Source organism: Limanda limanda, chromosome 17 (assembly GCF_963576545.1).
Source record: "Limanda limanda chromosome 17, fLimLim1.1, whole genome shotgun sequence".
Taxonomy (NCBI): domain Eukaryota; kingdom Metazoa; phylum Chordata; class Actinopteri; order Pleuronectiformes; family Pleuronectidae; genus Limanda; species Limanda limanda.
In genome coordinates, this window is record NC_083652.1 from 13,898,260 (window position 1) to 13,925,816 (window position 27,557).

At 46.8% G+C, this 27,557-nt stretch overlaps 1 protein-coding gene across 4 annotated transcripts; it reads left to right on the forward strand.

Annotated features, from left to right (window-relative positions):
• The first annotated feature begins 384 nt into the window (after positions 1 to 384).
• On the forward strand, positions 385 to 26,349 carry ep300b (E1A binding protein p300 b). Of its 4 annotated transcripts, XM_061090533.1 has the most exons (33): positions 385 to 588; positions 1,664 to 1,724; positions 1,829 to 2,348; positions 4,309 to 4,892; positions 5,796 to 5,975; positions 7,331 to 7,631; positions 8,072 to 8,185; positions 8,353 to 8,589; positions 8,723 to 8,825; positions 8,950 to 9,078; positions 9,214 to 9,331; positions 9,468 to 9,651; positions 9,971 to 10,048; positions 10,206 to 10,285; positions 10,512 to 10,664; positions 10,902 to 11,489; positions 11,895 to 12,137; positions 12,271 to 12,460; positions 12,829 to 12,947; positions 15,202 to 15,441; positions 15,818 to 15,906; positions 16,975 to 17,055; positions 17,341 to 17,421; positions 17,736 to 17,792; positions 17,980 to 18,057; positions 18,572 to 18,639; positions 19,075 to 19,225; positions 19,736 to 19,996; positions 20,096 to 20,261; positions 20,745 to 20,912; positions 21,012 to 21,173; positions 21,316 to 21,597; positions 22,587 to 26,349. In XM_061090533.1, exons 3-33 carry the CDS (start codon positions 2,255 to 2,257, stop codon positions 26,187 to 26,189), a joined length of 8,982 nt encoding a protein of 2,993 aa, XP_060946516.1. In that variant the 5' UTR covers positions 385 to 588; positions 1,664 to 1,724; positions 1,829 to 2,254; the 3' UTR covers positions 26,190 to 26,349. The 4 variants fall into 4 exon arrangements, with proteins under 4 accessions (XP_060946516.1, XP_060946517.1, XP_060946518.1 ...); XM_061090534.1 differs by lacking the exon at positions 17,341 to 17,421 and having other exon boundaries at positions 9,211 to 9,331; XM_061090535.1 differs by lacking the exon at positions 17,341 to 17,421.
• The last annotated feature ends 1,208 nt before the right edge of the window (positions 26,350 to 27,557 follow it).

Genomic DNA, 27,557 nt, shown 5'->3' on the forward strand with positions numbered 1-27,557 from the left:
CCTGACTCCTCCAGAAAGTATGTATAGTATTTGTGAATACTCTTCCTGACGGTACGTGTAGTATTTGTGAATACTCCTCCTGACACCGCCTGAAAGTATGTGTAGTATTTATGAATACTCCCTCTGACTGTACATGTAGTATTTATGAATACTCCTCCTGACAGTATGTAGTATTTGGATGAGATCAGTGAGTTGCAGTAAAACACAGAGTTACTGTCACTGAGCATCATGAAGACTCAAATCTACGGTGCCTGTTTCCGGACAATCCCGAGCACCTCCGAAGACTCCCTCCTCCTCCTCCCTCCCCCTCCCCCTCCTCCCCTTCACGCCTAATGTTGCCGTACCTTCAACCCTCCCCCCGTATCAGAGGAGTAGAAACAACAAGCCGCCATTTTGTTTGTGCGGACAGAAACAGGAGGAGATAACCGAGAGAAGGAGCGACTCCGGCTGCCGAGGTCTGCCGCTCCGGGAACCGCCGGTGGAGGAGGAACGCGCGGCCACATCCCGTCCGTGTTACCGGGGACAGAGAGGAAGGGTCGCCGGGGAGGAGGACCAGAAGACGGCGGCGGCGGAGGGAAAAGCCAGCGGGTGATAAATAAATATCAGTATCTACATGTATGTCTGCATGAGAAGGAAATACTCCGAGGAAGGGGGTGTTCGTGCGGGGAGGGCAGGCGGAAGAGCCGTGTGTTAGAACCAGGAAAACCCTGCGGGAAACGAGGGGGGAAAGACGGGGACATGAAAAGCCATTCTGTGTCCGTGGCGGAGGAAGAGTCCGCATCGACAATTATATAAATAAATCGCTGCCGGGCCGGAGGGAGAGGTGGGGGGGGGCAGCCTCCATCACAAAGAGTCAACCCGGGGATCTGGAGACATTCTCCGGGGGTGTCAACACCATCGTGCCGATCCGGAGCTTTCTCCGCTCTTCCGAACAGCCATCACCCTCCCGCCGCCACATTTTATCACATTTTCTCCCGTCGCCTCCGCCGCGCTCCTGTGCTTTTTTTTTTGAGTAATTTTTTTTTTATTACGCGCTTTTCTGCATGACCAAGACCTCCAGCGACCGACCAGTCTATAGACCCATGGTTAGTGCTCCGGAAGAGGGGGGGGTTTAACTGTGTTTTAATAATATCTGGGAGTTTTACATCGAGCGGAGGAGGAACCTCATCTGGAGCCCCCCCACACGCCGTCCTCTGCAAAATACAACTAATTGGATCAATCTGCCCGGCCACTGATTGCCAATTAGCGCTGCGATTTATTTTCACGTTATTGCATCAACTGCACAGGAGCAGTGATTTCTTATATATGTATTTTGTTTTATGTTGGTGTGCAAGATTTTGTATTTTCGACCCCCGCTGGCTGCAAAAGGGGGTTTGCAGTACCAGTGTGTTCTCCCTGACCCGGTGCCTTGCATGGTCCAACACCAAGTGCACATTCTGCTCTGCATGCACATGCAACTGAGAAACTCCCCGTCTGGGAGAAGACATCTGCAATAGATGCTCTTTCTACCCGAGTGATCGCAACGCGTGGGACTCCGCTGGTTTTGTCCTGCTTCCATCTCTTTGCCAAACCAATGTAATGAGTTGTTTCTCGGTGTTTTGCACATGAGAACCCCGCTTACTCTTTTAACTGTATTTTAACTTTTGTGGTCTCCTCCAAACAGACCGACTGCCTTCTTGGTCTGGGAACATAAAGGAATCTGTGGCAGGGAGATGTCTGCTCAGGTAAAGAAAAGCTCCACACAGGATCTCATAACTGTTGCATGAGATATCTGCCTCCAGAAGTTAACACGGGACAACTCCTGGCTCTTTTTTTTCTGCGATCACAGTTTCCATTTTGCAGCGACACACTCCTGGAGCGGTTCAGGTGTGAAGTAGAGGGTTTCTCCGCCGGCGATGGCGGGCAGGACTGCGTGCACCATGGAGGACGGATCTTGGGACAGTCTAGCGTCGTAGAGGAGGCTACATGAGGTTGTCAGAGGGCCGCACGCTTGCCTTTTTGCCGACTCCACGTTCCCACCTCCTCCACCTCAAATCTGTGAAGAAACGAAATCTCCGCCAGGGGAGGGGGACTGATATCTGCAGAGAGGACTGAACCGAGAGGGAAGGAGTCCAGTCCCGCTGTCTTCTCCCCTACCGTCCCCCGAGCGGTGGGGGACCGATCAGAAGACCTGCTTTCAGGCACAAGGAGACACAAATTAGGGGACATACGTTCGCCCTCCGTGGACCTACTGCATTTTTAATTCGTCAAAAATATGGCCGATAATGTCCTGGATTCCGGCCCGCCTTCAGCCAAGAGGCCCAAGCTGTCCTCTCCGGCTCTCTCCGTGTCTGCCAGTGATGGAAATGGTAAATATACTTGCATGCATTCTAAAAAAAACAACGTAAAATACTAACTTTAAGTGTGTTTGTGCATGAATTGCTGCTGAGTGGCCGAGGAGCCTGCAGAGTTTCCCTGCAACTTGTGAAACAGAGATGCTACATAATTAATGCATTTTAAACGTGAGTGGGTTGGTGGTTTGGTGGAAAACAGAGTCGTGTGGTTAAAGATCTGTGTCGACATGTCGATCTCTACGAGGAGAAACACGATGTGGGGCCGGTGCTAGCTGCAACTTTCCCAGCAGCGGTGTTTTGATGCGTTAGCCTCAACAGGCTAACTAGCTCCCGAACTACAACATCCACCTCCAAACAATGGAAGAGTCGAGTCACCCCAGTTTGCTCCAACTTCCCCCGCTGCGTCGAGAGTAGATCGAGTGGAAGCTCGAGGGTGCGAGCTCGTCGAAAGTCCGGTTTCACACACGATCCGCGAACAAAGGGACGAAATGCGATTTCCAGAGCAGCTTTAGGAGAAAGTAACGGAGCGAGCTAGCTAACATGCTAGTTGCTGGACCGGCTCAGCTGAGCTCGGTAGCTGCTAGCGAAGCAAATAAGTCACGATTATCAAACACTGATCATTGTGACATTTTTTCTACGTGTTATTAACTCATCCTGTGAATGTGAAGCTGGATATGTTCGTGGTCACCAGTTCCGTGTACTTAACGTGTTGTAAACAGTAAAACAGAAATGCTCCGTGTCGGTGACCGGTTGTGAAAGCAGCTAGCTATTGTTCGACACTTCGTTAAAAGTTGCGCTAAACGTCGCAGAGCTTCACGTGCGGCTGCGTGTGAATTCAAAGTGTTTCTGCTTTTTCAAACCGAAGAAGTGAAAATTCAATTCAACCGTGGACTCAGAAACGTGGGATTCTTTTCGTGTGTTTCGATCGAAAGCTTCTACTTTCTCAGTATTGTTCCCCCGTCGAAGCCCATTCTCTTTCAGCCTCCATTGTCTGGAGCTGCTCGTCGACCCTGCGCTGCACTTTACTTTTTTTTGAAAGTCTCCACCGAGGCAGAGCACTCGAACGCCTCTCGTCTGGATTGTGAAATAAAGTATTACTGCAAACCAATGCGTTTGCACATGTTGAGCAAGAAGCTGTAAACTCCTGCCACCATCCCCTTTAGTTTGTATCCTCTTAGAAGTAGAAACCGAGTCAATAAGCAGGGTGTTTGGACCGAAGCTGTAAATCACACTCTATATATATTTATATAAAATGGCAGAACAGAAAAGTTTATAGAATGGTGGACTCTGTAGAGATTGGGAGCCACAATTCTCAATGCTCAACGCTGTGAGAAAACAAACGAGTGTGAGTTTCAGGCTTGATGTGTGTTTGATTTCCCTCAATATCTTCAAGTCTAATGCAGTTAAAACAGAGACTGTTATGTGGTTTTCAGGAGAATTTAGTGAGACATGTTAAAAGCCAGCATTAAAAAATAAAAATAAAACATTCATCCAATGTATTAACAGCTTTCTGCGTCTTGACCGTTAGAGCGTACCCCCAAATGGCTTTTCATTTTTAATCTGTGGAAAGGACTTCTGATTGCTGCGTTTGTGTCTTGCTCTACACAACATAGCTGTACAGTCTATCCAATGCACACACCTCCCTAGGTACTGTAGTGTTTACCCCTCTGTGGCTTCTCACCCTGACCCTCCTGCATTCACTCTCCATGTTTGGCTCCATATCAAACCACAGACTGATGCACGGGAGGCTGTTTGAGGCAGTTACTTATCCACTGGCTGCCTATCTACGGGCTCCAGATGGGTGCTTGATAGTTTTCAAACTAATATCTGAGCTGTATATTGAATAAATCTTGGCAAAGTGTCATATGTAGTACAGATAGTAGATGTTTTGCTTTCCTGAGCTGTGAAGTCTGTGAACCAAATCTTAATTTTTGCAGTTGGTAGGATTTTAATACGTCTTCCCCCCCATGTCTAGATTTTGGTTCGTTCTTTGACCTGGAGCACGACCTCCCCGATGAGCTGATCAGCTCCTCGGACCTGGGTCTGACCAACGGAGGGGATGCCAGCCAGCTCCATACCAGCCTCGGAGGTATCGGAGGAGGGCTTGGTTTGGGAGGAGGCCAGGATGCAGCTGCCAAACACAAACAGCTGTCTGAACTCTTGCGAGCTGGAGCCCCAGGACAGCAGGGTGGCCCCAATTCCAACAGCAACGCACCTGGGGCTTCCATGGGGATGATGGGGGCTTCCCAGGGTGGACCTCAAGCCATGCCCCCCCAGGGCCAGCAGCAGCAACCTGGATTAATGCAGCAGGTTGGGATGGTTGGAGGGATGGCCGCTCACAATCGAGCAGCTTCCATGATGGGTAACCAGAAGGGTAACACTGGACAGCAGGGGCTGATGGGGGGGCAGGTGATGAATGGCTCGCCGAGAATGGGTTACCCTGGCAATGGAGGCATGGGCAACAGTAGTAACCTGTTGGCTGAAACCCTGCAGCAGGGGCCAATGGGACCAGGGGGTCAAGCAGGGATGAGACCACAGCAACCTGGAGCACTGAACAAGGTAATTACACTCAAAGCAGCAGCCAACACACTCTTTCCACCTCGCAGCTACATGACGGCAAATTATCAGTTCTGTTAAAACACATTTTAAAATTGAAAACGTAATAATTATCTACTTAAAATTATTATTATTGGGTGCTTCTTTGTCATAGTCCACTGCATTGTGTAGATGCAGAACACGAGGAAGGATATTGTTACTTAAAATCAATGGGAATTTGTGTGTGTGTTGTGAATGAGGTACAAAAAATAATTATTACCTGATGAAATTTCTATATATTACTCTGACTGCATGGCATGGATGCTTTAACCTCTGTTTGGCATCACAAAACAGCAACCACTGTATTTGTTTGGCGATGTCCTTTAGTTAAGAAAAGCACAAGTAAAGTATGAATTATTAGTATTGGCCACATTTTTAAGCTCAGAGTTCTTTCTGTTCTGATGCAGAAAGGAACTGTTTAAAGTTTCTCTTGGTCCTAGAGCAACAGTTAATAAAGCACTTCCTGTTGTTGCTGGTGTTGGAGCATCCATATTGGATTCCTTCAGCTTCTGAAAATACTTTGGTGGGGCTCTAAGGCCTGAGCTGGTGGTGACCAGTAGATGGTGTTTTTAAGTTCCTGCACAGAGCAAATAAGGCAGAGACGAGACAGAAGTTGGATTGTAATTTTACGACTACAATGGGAAGTTAGCGTGAAAGAATAAATACCAATAGAGTTTGAAAAGTGATGTTGTCCTAGAATCGTTTTCTCTGTGACATTCAGAGTCATTTTAAAACAGTCCAATTTGTGTCAGAGGACATTTAAAACCTCCGGCATTTCTTGAATGTTTGTAAATCGGCTGCTTAAATTGGCTTTCGTGCTTACTGTCTCTCATCCTAACTGATTCCTCCCCTCATCCTCCTTTCCAGATGAATATGATGGCCAATGCGGGCCCCTATGGTGGTCCGTACGGCCAATCTGCTGGCCAGGGGCTGCCTGGAGCCGGGCTGGGCCCGCAGCTCCAGAATAAGGCAGGCCTGCCCAACAATATGGCCAATCAGTTCAACATGGAGAAGAAGGGGCCACCGGGCCAAGGCATGCCTGGGATGGTAGGATACTTTTGTTTTTATTGCTCTTTTGTACAGGTAGACAAACTCTATACAGTCTTACAATACTGTTGATTAAGCTAACATTTTAGCTGAAGTCCCTTGAATGGTTAAACGGAGAATTATACATATTTTAGCATCGCAAACAAGCCTTTTGACTAGCCATACCTTTTTACATTCAGAGGTAACAAAAGGGAATCCCAGTTCACAGATATATCTAGGGAAGACCCACTGGCATTCCTGGATCAGTTACAAGGAAACTACAGTTTCTTACTCTCTCTCACACATTGTCTGTGTCAATAGGACTAATCATCAGCAGAAACAGGACAAATCCAGCAGCGTCAGTGGTCCAGATAAAGTTTAACACCTTATACTGCACACACGGCCTTAGACTACTGCATGGATGTTCAGTGGGCAATCACAATAATCAACCATATCCATAAATAGCAACATGTCAACATGTTATAGGGTTAGTCTTGCCAGCAATCTTTTAACTGGGAGACCTGTCTGTACCTATAGCTTTCAAACCTCTGAGAACTTATTTGGGGGCATGTTTAGTTATGTGTGTGCGAGAGAGAATTAAAGAGGTAGCCAAACCAGTTTCTGTACCAACAAAAGCCTGAAAAGATGTAAACACTGTGCAGAAAAAATAATAGTATATGCTCTAATGTCGTGTGTCATTTACTGCCTCCTGTGTGTATGTGTATCATGGAGTTCTTGCATTTTGACTTCATGCCAAACCGTTTTCCTCTTTATGACTATTGTCGTTCAGCTCTTTGATGACAGTGTTGACAAATGATGAAAATTAGTCAGACCCCTTCCATGACTGACACTGCAAAAATCCGTGTTTTTTATGATGTATCATGGCAGAGACGTGACAGACTGCATGTTGGTCCCCCCCCGACCAGTCACACCTTACTGTCTTTTTTATGACGTCATCGGAAGGTTGCACACTTGCGGGGGCCATTATTTAAACACGTGTCGTCTTAACCCATTAGGAAATATTGTGCCCATTGCTATTTGGCTTCAATTTAACACAGACTTAATGTCATTTTTTTCAACAGAGAGCAGCTTCAATATAGTTCTGTTTTTAATTACAGTTTTGCTTGAAGCGTCGTTTTTAAACAGATATTTGCTTCTTTCTTCACAGAGCACTTAAGTGTTTGATTGTTGAATTATGCATAATTCTTTTCAGGGAAATAAATCTGCTTTACATGTATCTGTATTCTCCTGCTATAAAAGTACAAAATATTGGGAAGAATTGATCATTAAATTGATTAATCTCTTCCTAAATTATTAATTGGAAGCCCCTGATGGTTGTCTAATGGCCATGCCTCCTCTCTCTTCTCAATTACAAGCCCTCTCAGCAGCAGCAACCTGGAGCAGTTGGCGGCGTCGGTGGAGCATCAGCAGCAGTGGGGGGGCCGCAGGTTGGGCTCAATGTTGTAGGGGCAGGTCCCGGCGCAGCGCCTCCTACTGCAGACCCTGAGAAGCGGAAGCTAATTCAACAGCAGCTGGTGCTCTTGCTCCATGCGCACAAGTGCCAGCGGAGGGAGCAAGCCAACGGCGAAGTGCGACAGTGCAACCTGCCGCACTGCCGCACCATGAAGAATGTGCTGAACCACATGACTCATTGCCAGGCTGGCAAGTCCTGCCAGGGTAAGTCTGCCGAATTATGCCGATTCTGATACAACGCAGGCTGGTAGGATAACAAAGTTGGACATAAACAACAAACAAAAACAAGAATTAGTGCTAAAAGTTGTAATGAATCTGCACAAGTTTTTGTTTGTAGTTTATGTCCAACTTTGTCATCCTCCCAGCCCTCGTTGTATCAGAATGAGTTATTCTCTCTTTAGGTTGCTGATCCACCATTTTTCCTTGCTCCTACCCTCAGTGAATCGCCATCTGGACATAGTTTTATTGAACCAAATGACTCATACAATAACGTTCTCTCTCCCTTTTCTCATCCTTTTCTTGTTTCATAATTTTTCTCCCTACTTCACTCTTCATATTTTAAAATTTCCTTCCTCTTCTCTTTTTTCCCCCCACTTCTCTTCCTGTTTGCGATACTTTCTAAATGTTTGTCTTTTCCTCTGCAGTGGCACACTGTGCCTCATCCAGACAGATAATCTCTCATTGGAAGAATTGCACGCGACATGACTGTCCTGTATGCCTGCCATTGAAAAACGCTGGAGACAAGAGGAACCAGCAGTGTGAGTGGTTCTTACTGTGTCTATGTGTGTGTGTCACATTTTAAAATGATAAAGAATCCTGTAACTATCCATTAAAATGCTTGATAGATGACTTGAATCCACCAATCCTTTTGACCCTTTCTCTCTTTCTACCGTTAATCCTCTTTCCCCTCTCGTTCTCTTCACAGCGCTCCTCAACAGTGCAGGGGTGGGTCTGGTGAACTCTTTAGGTTCAGGGGTGCCAGGTGGACAGTCCAATACGCCCAATCTGAACCCCCCTAACCAGATTGATCCCAGCTCCATAGAGAGGGCCTACGCTGCGCTGGGTCTCACTTACCAGGGAAACCAGATGCCGCAGCAACAATCGACCAACATGCCAAACCAAGGGCTGCAGGGGCAGCCTGGAATGAGGACTCTAAACATGGGTTAGTTTGTTGCTGACCTCTTCTTTACCTTGTTCTGATCAAAGTTTCTCATTAAAGCAACTGTAATACACAAAGAATTATATTTCCCAATCACAAACCACATTCTTCAAACTCTATAACTATGACTTTCCAGGAGCAAACTCTATGGGAGTGAATGGTGGAGTGGGAGTGCAGTCCCCCAACCAGTCGACACTACTGCCAGATGCCATGTTGCACAACAACATGAATGTACAGAGGTATGACTGCTTTTCATTGGTCAGTTATTAACTTCAGGATACAGGCTTTCTCAAAGTCAAAAATAGTTCTGTGTTGGCTGTAGTCTTACACCTCGTTTCTCTTCTTGTCTGTCGTTTCTCTCAGTTTGATGAATGATAGTTTGGGGAGCCTGGGATCCATGCCCACAGCAACCCCTCCTTCGTCTGCAGGCATGAGGAAGTCCTGGCATGAGGACATCACACAGGACCTCCGGAACCACCTTGTCCACAAACTGTGAGTTTGCTGCATATTACAAGTTTCCCCCCAAAATCTCATCATTTGTATATGAGATAATTTCAACATTGGGCCTCAATTGACTTTTTTTGTGCCTCTATGTGTGTGTTGGTATGTGTTTGCTTGTGGAAGCAGTGTACAGGCCATCTTCCCCACTCCCGACCCAGCTGCACTGAAGGACCGGCGGATGGAAAATCTGGTGGCTTACGCTCGAAAAGTAGAGGGTGACATGTACGAGTCAGCTAACAGTAGGGTAAGAAACCAACAAGTACTGAACGAACAATTAGTAATGTAACACAGCTATCCAATTTTTAAAGGATTGCGGCAAAAAATTGCATTTATTTTTATGCTCTGTTGAAATATCCGTGTAACATTGTCCCTCCCTCCAGGCGGAGTACTACCACTTGCTGGCAGAGAAGATCTACAAGATCCAAAAAGAGCTGGAGGAGAAGAGGAAGACGAGGCTCCAGAAGCAGGGCATGATGCCCGGCCAAGCTGGACTAGGCTCCCCAGGCCTCCCACAGGGGCCTCCAAGCATGGGACAGCCGCCCATGATGCCGGGGCAATCCCCAAGTAAGTAAACACACAGTTGTTTGTTTAACCTCCACTCTCTCACACACTTCTTAGTGTACATGGGCACACATGAATGCATGTGTACAGTATGCTGGCATGCAAATTACACAAGGAATTGTACATAATAACTTCTTCACACTTTTCAAAATCTTCAGGTGAAATTTAGGTGATGAACTGAATAAGAGAACAAACACTCCTTGAAACCAATTGTCTAATTACAACAAGTTTGCCTCACTTTCACATCCTTAAAACATCTGTATTTATTCTGTGATCCCGGAGACAAGATTTGTGATGTCTGTGACTCTTCCCACCTTCTCAGATGGTCCTCACATCGATCCGTCCATGGTCCGACCAACCGGACCAAATCAGATGGTCAGCAGGATGCAGAACCCAACAGGTACATCTACTAACTGTACATTAAACTATTATTAAAGTGTCTTGCGCGAACAGACATAGAAAAATGTTTTGTATTTATAGTCTAGTTCAGCAATTTGAGATATGTGCTGTTGCCCCTCAGTACAAACACAAACATTTTCTGTCCTCTGTCTCTTTAGGAATGAACCAGTTTGGGCAGATGGGGATGCAGTCGATGGGTCAGAGGTCGACCCCACCTCTTGGTTCTCCAATGAACCAGGTTAGTATCACTGTCTGTGATGTCAAATCATTTTCCAAAAGTAATATTAAGACCAGATTCCAATAGTTAAGATGATGGAGTAAGTGCTCACCTGAGTGCACAGAAAATCGAAAGGAACCATAGTTAATGAAGTTCTAATTGACATTTACGACACGTAGATTTGCCCTGCAACAGTACATCTTTATTCAACTACTGTAAGGTTGTCTAATCCGAGTCTTATTTCCAGATGGGTATGGGTGCAGCAAGAATGGGTCAGCCCAATGCCACACAGTTACAGAACCAATACCTCCCCCAAGGCCAGTTCCCCGGGTCCAGTCCTGGACACGGTTCTGGTCCTAGTGGCATGAACCAGCCTGGGCCACAGACTACAGTGCCACAGGTGAGGATTGAGTGATGCAGTGACTGCACTTTGTTATATATAGATACGTTGGATTGTCAAGAGGAACTTGGGTCTCTGTAAACGTGAAGGAATAGATGGGTAGTGATGAATAATGTCTTCAGAATTTTGAGAAGATTCATGGCCACTTTGAGAGATCTCATACAGTTGTTTTAAATCTTATCTTATATTCTGCTTGAATGAATGAGACTCCTAACTACTGTGTCCTCACCTCTGTAGCAGAACCAGATGTCAACGCCGCCTTCACTCCCAGTCAGTAGTCCTGCACCACAGTCTGCCTCTTCTGCTCCGGGCTCTGGAACCCCTGGAGGCTCCATGGGGCCTGGTAGTGCCACCGGTGCTGGGTCTCTACCCAACTTGCCTCAATCCTCCACCCCCACCCAGACCAACTCCTACCCGCACTGCCCGTCCATCCGAACAAACTCGCCATCACCAGCTCGCAGCTTAACGCCTCAACCTCATCAAACACCCCCCACGTTACCTGGTTCTCAAACCCCGCAGCCACACACTCCGAGCACACCTCAGCTACCACCGCAGCAGCAGCAGCAGCAGCAGCAGCAGCAGCAGCAGCAGCAGCAGCAGCAGCAGCAGCAGCAGCAGCAGCAGCAGCAACAACAACAACAACAACAGCAACAAACTTTACAGCAGCAGCAGCCGCCATCAGCACAGTCAGTGAATTCTGAGAAGGCCGGTCAGCATCCACAGAAGACACTTGGGGGTGTGGCTTCCTCAGGCCCCCAAGCGGGTCAGCCTTCTTCAGTGCCCAACCAGAATACTCATGTGCCACCACAGCTGCCCAGGACCCCAGTGAGTAGATCACCCTGCTTTCATTAGTTTGTCCTCTTTCTCCAACACAGACACCACATGTTAAAGCCTTATTCAGGGAGGCGCTTGTCTTCCCAGTTACTCTGGTTCTATGAGCCCTCATTTTGCATTGGGTGCTTGATCCCAGTTACGCTTGAATTTAAGTCTACTTCTTCTTTCCCAAGCTTACTCACATGTTATAATAAAGGAAAACTTATAATTTGACATGGCGACAGAAATTTGTGTTTGGGAATGAATGGATGCAATTAAAACTACTTGAAGGATACATTCATTTGAGGGATAATTAAATTACCAAAAGTCCTTAAATTCTCAAAAGCAGTGAGTGTGGGAATCGATATAAAGCTTCCAACTTTCTAAACTTCTAAGCCTTGATCTCTGTCCTTCCAGCTATCTGCGAAGCCTTCTCTGACAGGAGATTGTCAGGTATCGTCCCCAGCCTCGGTCAACAGCAGCACTGATGCCAGCTCCCAGCCAGCTCCATCAGATGGCCCTGCTGCCAGCCAGGAAGACGTTAAAATGGAGGTGAAGAAGCAGGAGGAAGAAGAAGATGAAGGGACTGACTCGCAAGGAGAGGGCAAAGGGAAGATGGGAAAGGGTCAGGCTGACGTGAAGAAAGAGGAGAAACCTGAAGTAAGCTTGTCCACGTTGAGTTAATGATATTGTCAAAAAGTGCAAATTTAAGTTGTTTAGTAGTGAGATCAGTTTTACAAGTAATCACATCGAGGAGGAAATCATTATACTGACACTTCCATCTTGTTGTCAGATAAAGAAAGAGAAGCTCTCGTCAGATGGGTGTAAAGGCGAGCCCATGGAAACATCTTCGTTCTCCACGTCGTCGTCGGTAACAACGGGTGAAGACAAGAAGCCGGAGGTGAAGAAAGAGCCCAAAGAGGAAGATGAGGGGTCAGCGTCCAGTACCAGCTCCCCAGCCAGCTCCCAGTGCAAGAAGAAGAGTAAGTTATGAGCCTTCAGATGAACGTCAAGTATTTATCTATACCACTCGTCCTGATCTCAACTGTAACTGTTGTTAATTGAATGATTGACCATGTAGTCCAACCATCGTGGTTTATTTGCAGTTATTCATTGTAAATAACAAACTCTAGATCCGTAGCCCCAACGTGGACACAAGGTCCATCAGTTTCACTTCACAACTTCTGTCTAAACCCATCCCAACCTTCAGGTGTTAAATGCTGCATGATGAAGTCAGTGCAGTTAGACCAGCAGCCATCCTCAGGTCCGGCAGAGAGAAGAACCACTCCTGCCCGTGTTTCCTCTTTCTTCTTCTTTCACCTGCCATCTAACAATCTCATTTGTTTTACAGTCTTTAAGCCGGAGGAGCTGCGTCAGGCTCTGATGCCCACGCTGGAAGCTTTGTACCGGCAGGACCCTGAGTCCTTGCCCTTCCGTCAGCCGGTGGACCCCCAGTTACTGGGAATACCCGTACGTATTCGAACTAGTAACAAAACTAACCTGGTAAGGGACTGCACTGGCTGCCATTTTGCTTCAACTCCTCTTAAAACGTAGTTTTTTTTATTGTTTGTTTTCCTTTGTTTTCTCATCTTTATTTTTTCTCCGCTTTGTCATAGTTGTCATCAGAATTTATTTCATATTTCTGCTTACAGTACATTTAACCATTTTAGTTGATTTTTCCCATTGCATGGCAGAAGTGAAGAAAATGAGATTTCAGAGTGTGTGATCGAGTGTATTTGTACGTATGTTTGTGTATGTGCGTGTGTGAAGTTGTGTTCTCTTTTCTGAAACTTCTTGTCATTTGTAAATCAAAGCAATGACTCTTATGAACTTTGCCTTTACTTTGAAACTATAGTAAAGGTCAAAGTCAATGTTATCGTACATGCAAATCAGATTTTTGACAAAACAACAAACATTTCAGGTTTGTGTTGACAGCTTTTAGTGCAAGTCGACTTTATTTAAATTATAAAAACCCTAATGAACAACTCAATATTCCAGGACCCATTTTGCCTAACTAATAAATCATGGATTGTCTTATAGATTTCCAAATCCAAAAAGGAGTAACCTCATTGGGACAGTCAATTGAAAGAACAGTATTTGCTTTCACCTCTAAAAACTCTTGATTGAAGAACTCATGATTCAATTGCTTTCATTTAATACATAATTTATCATGTTTGACTTTTACCTTTTATCATACAGTTTTAGCTTTTAATTTGACCTGCATTTTATTTTGTAGTTTTCATCCTCGTGTTCCATTGCTAGCTTTCTAGTTCAGTTCCTCACCAGTAGCAGTAGTAGTGTTGATGTTCATGTGGGCATTGTGTAGAGGTGGGACAGTAACTTTACCCTCACTGCATTCAAGTCATGCGGAAAAGAGCATTTGATTAGACCACTGATGCACTTGAATAAAATTGGAATTATTGTATCGATAACAGAGTGAGTGTGTCGGTTCCTTCACCGACTTCTATAATGTGAGGTTTTGATTTAGGCCATTTTTCGAGCAGTGATGAGCGATTGGCTCTCCTCTCCTTCAGGAACCTTCACAGTCTAGTGATGCAACTTTCCACGGTTGTACAATTTGTATGACGCCATTTTCAGATAAACATCCGGCCCCCTTATTGCAAAGTAAAGTTACTCCCCACCCATTGAAATACTCTGATATAAATTTGTGTCTGTAGGTTTGTAATGCTCTTATACATCCCTTGTTTGTTAATGTGAGTGGTTCCATTCAGAGATGAGGGTCTGTTTCCTAACTCTTGTTGCCACGGTGACAAAGGGATGGACCCTGCTCTTTTAAAGTCACCATTCCCCCTTTATTTGAATCTCCAAAAGGCCTTTTCTTTTCCTCGCCCTCTCCTCTGCTCCTTTTTCAAATGATATTGTTTTTGGAAGAGAAGCAGAGCGCAGACGACGAGAACAGAAAAGCAACTTGGAGACTCAACCGCCCCTCTTACATTTGCTTCACACTGTTGGCTTTAACTCCGTCATCATATTGCTCCTCGCACTGCTGCCGTTGTTAACGCCAACTGCTATGTTGCTAAAAACAGTGAATCTCTGTCTGCCTGTTGCTGTTGCCACTGCTCTGTTCTTCTTGGTTTTGCACCCTGATCAATACCCAGGCCTGAAAGCTTTCTTTGCTCCCAAACCTCAGCAGAGAATCATTCCCGTGGCGGTCAACAGTGTTAATCACTTTGTGGGAAAATAAGTTAACGAACTTGTTTGAAACTAAAACCCCGCCTTGTGATCCTGTAATCATTATTTATCAGTGTGATCGCATGAAATGCACCTGTAGCCAGTTTTTAAAGGTCTGACTGTGGTTGCACGAGCAGCAGGGGACTGGGCAGACTGGTGGTGTTGGTCTGGTCCCAGCGGCTCATCTCAGATAGGGACTTTAACTGTAGGGTGCAAAGCAGAGAGCTGGAGGGCAGAAGTTGTCATGTCTCTCTGTTTGCACGTGAACCTTCTTCTCTGCAGCGCTCAACAACCTTGTCCCCCTGCACCCTCTTCTCTCCCTACTCTGGTCCCGCCTGGTCGACTGCGACGCCTTCATCAACCCCTGACGGCCACAACGCTGATGATGACGATTCTCTTCCTCCTTTTCTCTCTTATCCTCTTCCCTTGGACGGCCAAACCGTTCCACCATCTCGCTGCTCTTTCTTCTCTCCCTCCTCACCTTTCTCTTGACCCTTCACTTGAATCCGGATCGGCCTCGTTCCAATCCTAGGACTACTTTGATATTGTGAAGAACCCCATGGACCTGTCGACCATCAAGAGGAAGCTGGACACGGGACAGTACCAGGAGCCGTGGCAGTATGTCGACGATATCTGGCTGATGTTCAACAACGCCTGGCTCTACAACCGCAAGACGTCACGTGTATACAAGTACTGCTCCAAGCTGGCTGAGGTGTTTGAGTCGGAGATCGACCCGGTCATGCAGGGCCTGGGATACTGTTGTGGGAGGAAGGTGAGGCAGCACTAGGTGTTTTCTTTTTCACATTGTGTAGGTGTAGAAACAGACATTAAATATTCCCATCAGTGAACACATGCTTTCTTTTATCAAAACCACTTTCAAGTCAGGATTAAGTTGTTAAGCTTCAGACTCACGCTAGCTAACTTAACTAAACTTAACTCAGACTGCCAACAAGTGGAAATAAGTGTTTTTTTTAGTTTTTGTGCTAAGCTTGACTAACCACCTGCTGACTGCAGGTTAAAAAAGGAAAGATATAGCATTTAAATATAAAGTTCCAACTATGAATCATGTATGACGGATGTAATATGTTCAGTTCGAGTCCAACAGTTTTAAAAAACGACTTTTCTTTTTGTGTCTTTTCTCATTGCAGTTTGAGTTTTCCCCTCAAACTCTATGCTGCTACGGAAAACAATTATGCACCATCCAACGTGATGCTGCGTACTTTAGCTACCAGAACAGGTAAGGGCTTTCGAGACGTTAGACCACTAGCATGCACACGTCACAGACTAACAGTATTTACAAACTATTATGGAAATTTCCACATTTTGCAGCCAATGAGATCAGCTTCTTTGTGTCTTGTTATATTTTGCACATTATATTTTAGTATATTTCCCACAGCATAGCATCTTTTAACCAGTGCGATCACAGATGAGTTTTGATTTGGCTTCAAATATCCTGGCTCCATCTCCATACTTCGTTTTAATTTTCATTATCATTGTCGTCATTCATAAAGTGGGCTCCTGTCTTCTTCCTCAGCAGCTAGTCTTTGTTTCTGGCACAATTCTTTCCATGACACTGTTTTATATATGCGTGGGGGGGTGAATCCCTGCTCACCACAAGAAGAAAGGTTCCCACTTTATAAATGACCTGAAAGGATGATGGGTCTCTGTTGCTCTACCATTTATGTATTATTTTCCTCATCCACCCTTTCGTGTATGGAGACTTGTATCCTCGCTCCCTTCCTCCTCCACAGCTCCTAGTGGAATCTCATGTTGCTGTAATGTTGTTGTTGTTTACCACTGGACGTCTGACGCTAATCTTTGCTTTGCCTTGGCTCTCTGTCCTCTGTTGGTTGTTGTTCACATCCTGTCCGTCCTCCCCTCCTCCTCCATGACCTCCCGCTCCCTCTCTGTCTCTACATTGTCTCCGTCTGACCTGTAACGATTTATTTCACGCTTTTTTAATATTCATTTTGACTCCCCCCCCCCCCCCCCCTCCCCCATCTCCCTTTGCCCCCTTCCCCTTCTCTCCCTCCTTTTTAACGCTTGTGATGTCTGCATTGGCCTGCTTTGGTGTGACCAATCATCCACTCCAAAATTTGCGCGCAAAATCAAAACACCCGCCCACACAAAAACCCTGCATCACGATTGGCTGCTTCCGCCTGGCGACGACCTACCTTGCCCTCTGCCTCCTCCTGTGTGTCCTGCCCTGTCCTGATTGGCGGCTGCTTCTTCGTGCCCTCTCTGTGATTGGCTGTGATGATGACGATCGGTGTAGTTCACCACAATATGGGCTTCTTGCTGACAGGTACCACTTCTGTGAGAAGTGTTTCAATGAAATCCAGGGTGAGACCGTTTCCCTTGGGGACGACCCCTCTCAGCCTCAGACGTGAGTACACTTTGCCTCCTCTTCCCACACACAGTAGACTAATGCGCTTACATATAAAACATTGTATCTCAAGTCGTGCTTCTCCGGTCCTTCACGTCTGATGTTAGAAGTGTCAGTTAATGTCTTGGTTGTTCTGAAAATCATCTTATTCCTTAGTCTTGACAGTATCGTGTATATTCAGCTTGTATCAGGTTGTAGTAACTGACCCACCAGCAGCTCAGTGAACTATCCGATGGAAGATCACAAATAGTTAAATTTTTTTATTGATTTTGTTTTATCTGGCAGGTTGAAATTTAAGCCTTTAAATACTGAGAACTTTTTTGGAGTCTTAAAAGACAGAAGAAACATTAAAGCAGAGCGGCAGATGTAAGATTTCCTGACTTTTAACTTCTATTTCCAGCCTTAAACCCAAGTCAAGATATTACCACTGGTTGTTTTATCTTTCTGACGACATTGTATTGTTAATTGTTTCTGAAGTAACAGCAATAGGCTAAAATTGATGGAGTTCCCCTTTAAAAACACATGTATTCCTTTGTTTTCAGTATTTCACACATCCATCTTAGAAAGTACAAGTTAAATCAACAGAAGGATTTCTTCACTTATCTTAAATGTGCTCTTAGTGTTCAGTTTACCGTGTTGGGTCGGTTACAGTATTTTTGTTCTTCTGATATTTCCCACAGGTCTATCAACAAAGAACAGTTCCAACGAAAGAAGAATGACACACTTGATCCCGAGTTGTACGTCCCCGTAACATTTTAACTTCCTTTTTCTTTGTCATGACCATGTGGATATTGGTGAATGAGTGCTGTGAGATAAAAGACGTTATATTCCATGTGTTAAAAATGTTTTTGCAGTAACTGTGCAGCTCCTGTTGAAGAACAAACGATAATATTGTGTCTTCCTTTTGTCTTCTCTCTGCTTCAGGCTTGTGGAATGTATTGACTGCGGTCGTAAAATGCACCAGATCTGTGTCCTGCATCATGACACCATATGGCCTTTAGGGTGAGCCAGCATTCATACGCAAACTGTACATTCTGTAACATGAGCACATGGGTCTGGAAAATGAATTTTGCCTTTTGTGTTTCTCGATTCTTTCTTCACTGAAGCTTTAAAATCAGGAATAACGTCATGAAGGTGCAGGAAATATGTCTTGAAACATGTGACGGCACATTTCTGTGTAGCTGTAGATGTTTCTGTTTCAAGCAAATCACAGTTTCATCATGTTGACGAGCAGTTTGGAGAAAAAGTTTAGAGTTTTGATTAATTCTATCAACAATGTGTCCTTGAGCTTGAGTGAAAAGCGAGTCTTAAAGTTTGATTTCCCTCCGTGTAGGGTCTGTTTGTAATTATACGTGACAACAGACTCATCTTATCATTTGAGGAAGAAACGACTGACATTAAAAAACAAAATGTCTATTGATTAATGCCATTTTATCCCTGTCACCGGTGCCTATTGTGACAGGGCATATGGTTTCCTGCAAATTTAATTTGCTGTTTGTTTCCTCCCCAACTCCAGCTTCACATGTGACAGCTGCCTCAAAAAGGCAAACAAGACACGGAAAGAGAACAAATACGCAGCTAGAAGTAAGTGAACACTGCCTCTTTAACACCATCTACACCTTTTCCTATTTTGTTGAAATACCAACAATTTGAAAAAGGAGCTGGACTCAGAAAGTGAACACATGTGTATCATCTAAATCGCTCCCCCAGTGAAAAAGACACTGCAGTAAAGCTGTTTTGGATCATAGCCAATCAGAAGGGACAATAATTAAACCATAATTAAAGACAGATGTGAGGAATGGACGAAGGAATGAGGCTGATAAAATGTTGAAGGCTCACATACCAAAGCAAACGAGTACAGGGTACAAGTCTTGTCTTATATGACCACTTCCCTACAAAAGGCCACTAGTATGATGACATAGCAGCCGGTTCTCTGAAATGTGAAGAAATCATCTGAATAATGGACTAAATGATAATTTGTCATTAATCCAACCTACTTTTCTTCCTCTTGTCTCTTAGGACTTCCGCAGACCAAGCTGGGGGGTTATTTGGAGTCGCGCGTGAACGACTACCTCAAGCGACACGGCCAACCCGAATCTGGTGATATCACCATCCGAGTCGTCCACGTCTCGGACAAGGTGGTGGAGGTCAAGCCAGGCATGAAGTCCAGGTGGGAGGTTAAACCTGCTGCTGCACATTCTGTGTGTGTGGTGGAAGAAGCTCCATAAAACCGATTTAGAATCGTGGCATATGTTTGATACCACAACCTCATAGGAGGTTATTTAAGGGGAGAATCTGGTGCTTGTCCAGATGGATGTACGTGCTCTCAAGAATGTCTGGACCCAATTTTGCGGACATTCCCTGGAGTTAATTTCTAAAAATGGCTTTAGCACTAGTGTGCCATCATGTCTTTGTCTCGTAACTCCATTAACAAGGAGAGGAGTTGTGTCTAAATCTGAATGAAGCTTAACAAGTGATCATATTATAGATTTGCTTTAAGGCAACAAAGCAAATCAAATGACTTTTCACAAGGTGGTAAAGATGGAGACCAGCACCAGTAGGACACGCATTAGGTTTGATAAGTATGAGCTGGTTTAAAGCGAAGGGAAGGGGATGGATTTCATGGATTTCACAGCTGTTTTAGATGACCAAGCTTTCTGCTGTCTTTTTTTAATTCCAGGTTTGTGGACAGTGGAGAAATGTCGGAGTCCTTCCCCTACAGGATGAAAGCCTTGTTTGCATTTGAGGACATCGACGGAGCAGATGTGTGTTTTTTCGGCATGCACGTCCAAGAGTACGGCTCCGACTGCCCGCCTCCCAATCAGAGACGAGTGTACATCTCTTACCTGGACAGCGTGCACTTCTTCAAACCTCGACACCTCAGAACGGCTGTCTACCATGAGATCCTGCTGGGCTACCTGGAATATGTCAAGAGGCAGGGGTAAGATCAGAGTTTAGATCTTCGGAAGCAGGTGGATAAAGAAGGAAGTTAGCTATCTTCTTTACAATAGCTTCAACTGATGCATGTCTCCCTGTCTAGGTATACAACGGGTCATATCTGGGCCTGTCCACCAAGTGAAGGGGACGATTACATCTTTCACTGCCATCCAATGGACCAGAAGATCCCCAAGCCAAAACGCCTGCAGGAGTGGTACAGGAAGATGCTGGACAAGGCCGTGGCTGAGCGCATTGTCCATGATTACAAGGTGAGACACACTGTTGGAACAGCAATGTGATTGAATGCATTTATCACCAACCCCCAAGACCTTCATGGACCTAATGCACATGTCATTCACTGTCTGTTCTGGTGCTTTCAGTTAAAGCCACATGTTCAGGACACTTTTTATTCATTTGAACCGTAATGATTTTTCCAAATTCAACATATGCAGCCTAGTTTCATATCAGACCATCTGAAGTGGTTTTCGTCATGATCCAGCAGAGGGCACTCTGTATCAACTTGATGTATTACATGCCCTCATGACTTATCATTAAAGTAAAGCTCCTTTTCCACTGGTTAAAAAACTCACTAACCCCTGTTAACATCTGGCTTCTGCCAAAGATCATGTGACATGAAACAGGTTCTTAATTGTCTGTGTTGTGAGATTGTTTCGAAGACCGATCATCTCAAGGATGTGATTTGTTATTGACATCAACAGTGAGTATTTAACGCGTCTCTCTTTGTCCCTCAGGATGTGTTCAAGCAAGCAACAGAGGACCGGCTGACCAGCGCCAAGGAGCTGCCATATTTTGAGGGCGACTTCTGGCCCAACGTGCTGGAGGAGAGCATCAAGGAGCTGGAGCAGGAGGAAGAGGAGAGGAAGCGAGAGGAGAACAGTACCTCCAATGAGAGCATAGATGTGAGTAGAGCAAGAGTCCACGTGTCGTCATCACTGTCAGAATCTTAACGTTTGTTAATGCAGTGCTATGTATTGACACATTTATCTAAACGTGCACAGGCCACAAAAGGAGACAGCAAGAATGCCAAAAAGAAGAACAATAAAAAGACGAGCAAGAACAAGAGCAGCTTGAGCCGAGCCAACAAGAAGAAACCGGGGATGCCCAACGTTTCCAACGACCTTTCTCAGAAACTCTACGCTTGCATGGAGAAACATAAGGAGGTGTGTGTGTGCAGCAATACATGCTTACTATTTTAATTAAGAATATGACAATTACTTACTGCATCGAATGTAAAATGTATTTAATAGAGCATCCACACACTGTTGGAGGAAATTAACAGCTGACCACCACTTGTATTCCCAGGTCTTCTTTGTCATCCGCCTCATTGCCGGACCCACAGCCAACTCGCTGCCCGCCATCACTGACGTGGACCCGCTGATGGCCTGTGACCTGATGGACGGCCGCGACGCCTTCCTGACTCTGGCCAGGGACAAGCACCTGGAGTTCAGCTCTCTGAGGAGGTCCCTGTGGAGCTCCATGTGTATGTTGGTGGAGCTGCACAACCAGAGCCAGGACCGCTTCGTTTACACTTGCAATGAGTGTAAACATCACGTGGAAACACGCTACCACTGCACCGTCTGCGAGGTGAGAATCCAGAATTGCTTCAATCTCCCTTTTGATATGAATGAAGAAGGCTGTGATCTTGTGAAGATTTTAAATAATATGATGGGTATTTCATTAGTGACTGGTGGAAACTCTGCAGTCTTTGGGTAGGAGAAATAATAAATACCTGCACATACAGTTGAGCGCTGTGTGGAAGTAATGTAAATTTTTCACTTAATTTTTTAAAAAGTCCTTCAAGCTCATCCTACAATTATTTGTAATTTGTTCCAGATAGAGCGAAGACCTCAGACATGAATTATATTTTAGTTGCTTAATTTAATTACTTAATTTTATATTTGTATATAATTTGTATATATATGCAAATATTATATTTGAACGCATAAATGCAGAGATTTTTTCTTACATTAAGTGGCCGCTGAATAAATAAAGAGGTGTTAGTTGAGAGCAGACAACAGAAGCCCGCTGGATAAACAGATGTGCCTTTCTGTTCCCCCTCCAATTTGGAACAGCTGATTCTGTTGTTCTGCAGTCAGTGTTTCAGCAGCTCCACTCTGGCTCCTGTACTGTCTTCCAGTCATTGCTAGTCGTGTTCACTGGGCTGTCCAGCCAAGTAGACTGCTTCTGCAGACTGGGCCTCTGCAGACTGGGCAGCTGTTTTGTATCCGGTGGCACCAGTGAGCCCAACAATAGCTCTTTGGCTGTAGTGTTCGTTGTCAGCATTCCTAGTTGAAAGTATGAAACATTCATGTGGGAAGAGTAACAAAGACTCGCTGCTGTTTCTTTAAATGTTGAACTTGCAAAACTGCAAGAAGGCGAGTGTGAAGATAACTGTTTATCAAGATGAAGCAGTTATGGATTTATCAAAAGCCAATCTAAGACACGACTTTATATAATTTTCTGATTGTGTAATTTAAAAAAAATGGATTAGTAACATTTAGGTTTAACTTATTTTAGTTATTCATGTGCTTGTATAAATTTTCCCATCTTTCTACCTTTCCCTCCCCCTGCAGGACTATGACTTGTGCATCACCTGCTACAACATTAAAGGTCATGAACACAAGATGGACAAACTGGGTCTGGGGCTGGACGACGACAGCAACAACGCGTCGGCAGCAGCTACTCAGAGCCCTGGAGACTCCCGTCGTCTCAGCATCCAGCGATGCATCCAGTCGCTGGTCCACGCGTGCCAGTGCCGCAACGCCAACTGCTCGCTGCCGTCCTGCCAGAAGATGAAGCGCGTTGTTCAGCACACAAAAGGCTGCAAGCGCAAGACAAATGGTGGCTGCCCCATCTGCAAGCAGCTCATTGCTCTGTGCTGCTACCATGCTAAACACTGTCAAGAGAACAAATGTCCAGTCCCGTTCTGTCTGAACATCAAGCAAAAGCTGCGGCAGCAGCAGCTACAGCACAGGCTCCAGCAGGCGCAAATGTTACGGAGAAGAATGGCCAGCATGCAGAGGGTGGGGCAGGCCGCTGTTGGGCCACCCGGAGGGCCTGGGGTCGGACATGCATCGCCAGGGAACAATGGTACCACAGCACCAAGTACCCCAACGTCTGTAGGAACCCAGCCCCCAACCCCCCAGACACCAACTCAGACCATGCCTCCAGGCCCCCAGCAGGGAATGGGTCCAGGACCTGGAGTCCAGCAGCAGCAGCAGCAGCAGCAACAGCAGCAAGGTGGGATGCCCTCACAAGGTGGCATGCCTCCTCAGCACCCCCATCACCAGTTTCAGCAGATGACAGGTGGAGGTGGGGCTGGCGGGATAATGAGTTCTCCCCAACACCACCAGCAGCAGCTGCAACAACAACAGCAGCAGCAGCAGATGCAGCAGCAGCAGCAGCTGCAACAGCAGCAGCAGCTTCAACAGCAGCAGCAGATGCAGCAGCAGATGCAGCAGCAACATCATCAACAACAACAACAGCAGCAGCAGCAGCAGCAGCAACAACAGCAGCAGCAGCAGCAACAACAACAACAGCAGCAGCAGCAACAACAGCAACAGCAGCAGCAGCACGGTGGAGCAGGGACCAACCCTCAACAACTCCAACAGCACCCGAACAATTTGCCTCCATATGCCAGCAGACCTCCAGGCTCCTCCCCAATCCACCAGTCCCAGGGCAAACCAGTTCTTGGGTCTGCAACACCTCCCCAGCTGCAGCCTGGTGGAAGTGTTGGGGGCCAACAACCTCCTAACCAGGCCCAGCCTCCCCTCTCGCAGCAGCAACAGCAACAGCAGCAGCAGCATCCTTCTGGCCCTCCACAGGCAGCAGTAGAAATCGCAATGAAGATACAACAGGTAGCTGATGCTCAGAGAAAGATGGCTCTGCAACGACAAGCCGCCCAGGCAGCTGCAGGCTTGATGCCTCCTCACCCGCACCATCCACAGGGTCAAGGTCAACAGATGAGCATTGGACACCCAGGGGCAGTGGGGATGGGTGGACCTCAGGGCATGCCACAACAGTCGGCAGCAGCGGCAGCTGCTCGTGCCCACATGGAGCAGCAGCAAAGCGCTCAACCGGGCATGATGGTTGGTGCTGGGGGGCCCATGCAGCAAAGCCCTCAACAGGGAAACCTTCCCCAAGGCCCGCTCCCCCCTCAAGTGCAGCTTCAGCAGCAGAGGATGGGTGCACCGCTTCAAAACCCGCAGCAGCAGTGGGCAGGCCAGGGGATGCCACCCCAGCAAAGACAAGCTATGATGAACCAAATGGGCCATCCAGCCATGATGGCAGCTCAGCAGCAGCAACTTCAACAACAGCAGCAGCAGCAGCAGCAGCAACAGCAGCAGCAGCAGCAACAACAGCAGCAACAACAGCAGCAACAACAACAACAACAACAGCAGCAGCAGCAACACCAAGCTCAGGGCCATGCTGCCTTGATAAACATGGCACAGCAGCAAGGTGCTGGTGTCCCAGGGGGGGCCGTCCCTGGAGCTGCTGGTGTCCAAGGAGCTATAGCTGCTGGTGGGAACATCCCCCAGGCCGCTCTCCAAGACCTGCTACGGACTCTCCGCTCGCCCAGCTCACCGATCCAGCAGCAGCAGGTCCTCAACATCTTGAGGTCTAATCCACAGCTCATGGCTGCTTTTATTAAGCAGAGGGCTTCGAAATACAAGGGGGGGCCGGGGGGTCCAGGTGGACCAGGTGGACCAGGTGGCATCCTGGGAGGTCCTGGTCCCACAGGAGGTCCTGGTGGTAATGCCATGGCTGGAGGGGGACCACAGGTGAACATGAATTCTGCAGGTCCCGGGCAGCCTGGGATGCACATGGCGGGTCAGGGAGGGACGAATGTCAACATGGCCACCATGGCCCAGCTACAGCAGCAGCAACAGCTGCAACAGCAGCAGCAGCAACAGCAGCAACAGCAGCTTCAGCAGCAGCAGTTACAACAGTTACAACAGCAACAACAGTTACAACAGCAACAACAGCTGCAACAGCAACAACAATTACAACAGCAGCAACAGTTACAACAGCAGCAGCAGAGGCCAATGCTCAGTAGTTTACAGCAACAACAAGTGGCAGCTCTCCAGCAGCAACAACAACAACAACAACAACAACAACAACAACAGCAACAACAGCAGCAGCAGCAGCAGCAAGGGGGAGGAAGGCCTATCCAAGGCCAGGGGTCACCAATGGGAAATCTCAACACTACCCAGTTTAGAGAGATGCTCATGAGGCGGCATCTCCAGCAGCAGCAGCAACAGCAGCAGCAGCAGCAACAACAAATGGGAGTAAATCATGGTCAGTTCCAGCAGCCTCAGCCACCACAGGGGCAAAGCTACATGGGACAGCCCGGGATGCAGCCTCCAACAGGGCAGGGCCAGCCTGGGGGTCCTCCTCACGGCCCCCAGCAGCCTGGTGGTCCCCCGGGCCAGCAGGGGCAAGGCTACCCAGGATCGGTTGCCCAGCAACAAGCTTCAGCGGCTCTGCAGCATCGGATCCAGCACCAGCACAACCTCCAGATGCAGCAGCAGAATGCCATGGCTGGTCTGCCAGGGGGTGATGCAGGGCCAGGTGTGGGGGGTCCTCAGCAGCCATCTCAAGGCCCTCAGCCCAGTCAAGGTGGTCCCCAGCCTCCATCTTCTCAAGCCCTGCTACAACAGGCCCTCCACCAGAGATTGCTCCAGCAGCAGCAGCAGCAGCAGCAGCAGCACCTGGGCCCCGGCGGGTCACCGGCCCAGCACAGCAACCCCATGAGCCCCCAGCAGCCGCAGCAGATGGCCCAGTCCCCCCACCTGCAGGGCCAGTCGCATCCCGCATCGCTGGCCAACCAGGTGCGATCTCCACAGCCCTCCCCCCGACCGCAGTCGCAGCCGCCGCACTCCAGCCCGTCCCCGCGCATGCAGCCCCAGCCCTCCCCCCACCACATCTCCCCTCAGATGCAGACGGGCTCACCACACCCAGGCCATCTGAACCAGCACCACCCAGGCATGGGGGTCCCTCCACAACAACAGCCAACCACCCAACAGCAGCAACAGAACTCTATGGACCAGTTTGGGTCGGACCAGAGCGCCATGTTATCTCAGCTGAGTGGCATGGCCAATCTCCACGGACCAGGGGGGAACAGTCAGGACCCGCTAGGCCAGAATATGAATCACAACCCTTTAGACATCATGTAGGAATTCTACTAACGTGTCATGTTGAGCTGAAACGCTCCGTGATTCTTCGCACAAACTGCACTCACCCAGGACAGTGTTATTGTTATTACTTAGCCTTTCTTTTTTATACTATTATTAAATGTTATTTAAAATGTTTTCAATAAAGATGCATTGAACTGAACTTCCTATGGGAGATGAACAATAAATCAAGCAGTCGTTAAATAAATTAGAATAAATGAATTGTAAGTTATTGCTGTTAATATATTTTTTTGCCAATCGTGGACATGGAGGGGGGGGCGGTTTCTCGGCAGCCTCCTCACCTCCACATCTTGCTGAATAGAAGAAAGGTCATATTTTCGGGGGTAAATAGGAGAACTTGCCTTTTTTAAGAAATGTTTTTAAGGTTTTAAACGTGGTCAAGATTAAAGAGGAAATGATTTAATGCAAAGAACTTTTTTTATCGGTTTCGTTTCCCATCATTCAGTCTGTCTATTTCTGTTTTGCAGAGTGATGTGGATTATTATTATTATTAATATTATTATTGTGAATCCAAACATGATGCATATCCTCCTTTTCAAATGTTTGGGTTTGCTTTATTTATTGTTTTCTCTTGAGGGGGTGGGGCGGGGGTGTTATGTACCCTGAGACTGCTTAAATTTGTATAGAAATATATTTTTGTTATTGACTGTCGGGGGGGGGGGGGGGGTCTTTAGTTCTTGTTTCATTTCGCTGTAGACGTCTTTAGTTGGGTCTGTCCAGGTGGGGAGGATGAACTGTCAGTGTTGTACCGCAGCGGTCGGGGGTCCGCTGCGAGTCCGAGCCGTCGGGGGGGACGCGTCGGGACGTCTCCTCTGCGTTGGACAAGTTGTGCTGGAAGGGACGAATCCCTCGCGAACATGCAAGCCCTCTCCCTCGAATGTGTGTGCACTCCTTCCTTTTTAAAGACACTTAATATGGAGCAGTGGAGGCTTGGGGAGGGGGGGTGCATACCTGTGTGCCTGTAACATTTTGAGTACATGAGCTGGGACGTGGAGACAAGAAAGTGGGTGGGGTGGGCTCCTCTTAGTGTTTTTAGGATTCTGCTGTTTGGAGTAAACAGAGGATTTTTGATCCAAATGAACTGTGTTGCACAGAAATGAGGAGAAAGTCTCTGAGTCTTTCTGCCTCGGCGCCGTTGCTGCTTCCCTCGGACGTTTAAATCCCCCCCCTCCCTCCTCTTCTACGAGAAAGTCGATCTCCCTTCCTCCTCAACTCCATCTTTATCTTTCTGAACTTTGGGATTTTAATTTAATATTTTTTACTGTACAAAGAAACACAAACTGTGGACTCAAATACTGTTTTTTATAATAAAATGAAAATTACCAATAGTGGCGTGTCCTGCATGTTGCT

Coding starts and splice junctions, on each gene's coding strand:
- ep300b (XM_061090533.1), top strand. CDS start 2,255: ATGGCCGATAATGTCCTGGATTCCGGCCCGCCTTCAGCCAAGAGGCCC. Junction 10,286..10,511: donor TTGGTTCTCCAATGAACCAG/GTTAGTATCACT, acceptor TCTTATTTCCAG/ATGGGTATGGGTGCAGCAAG. Junction 20,262..20,744: donor GCATTGTCCATGATTACAAG/GTGAGACACACT, acceptor TTTGTCCCTCAG/GATGTGTTCAAGCAAGCAAC.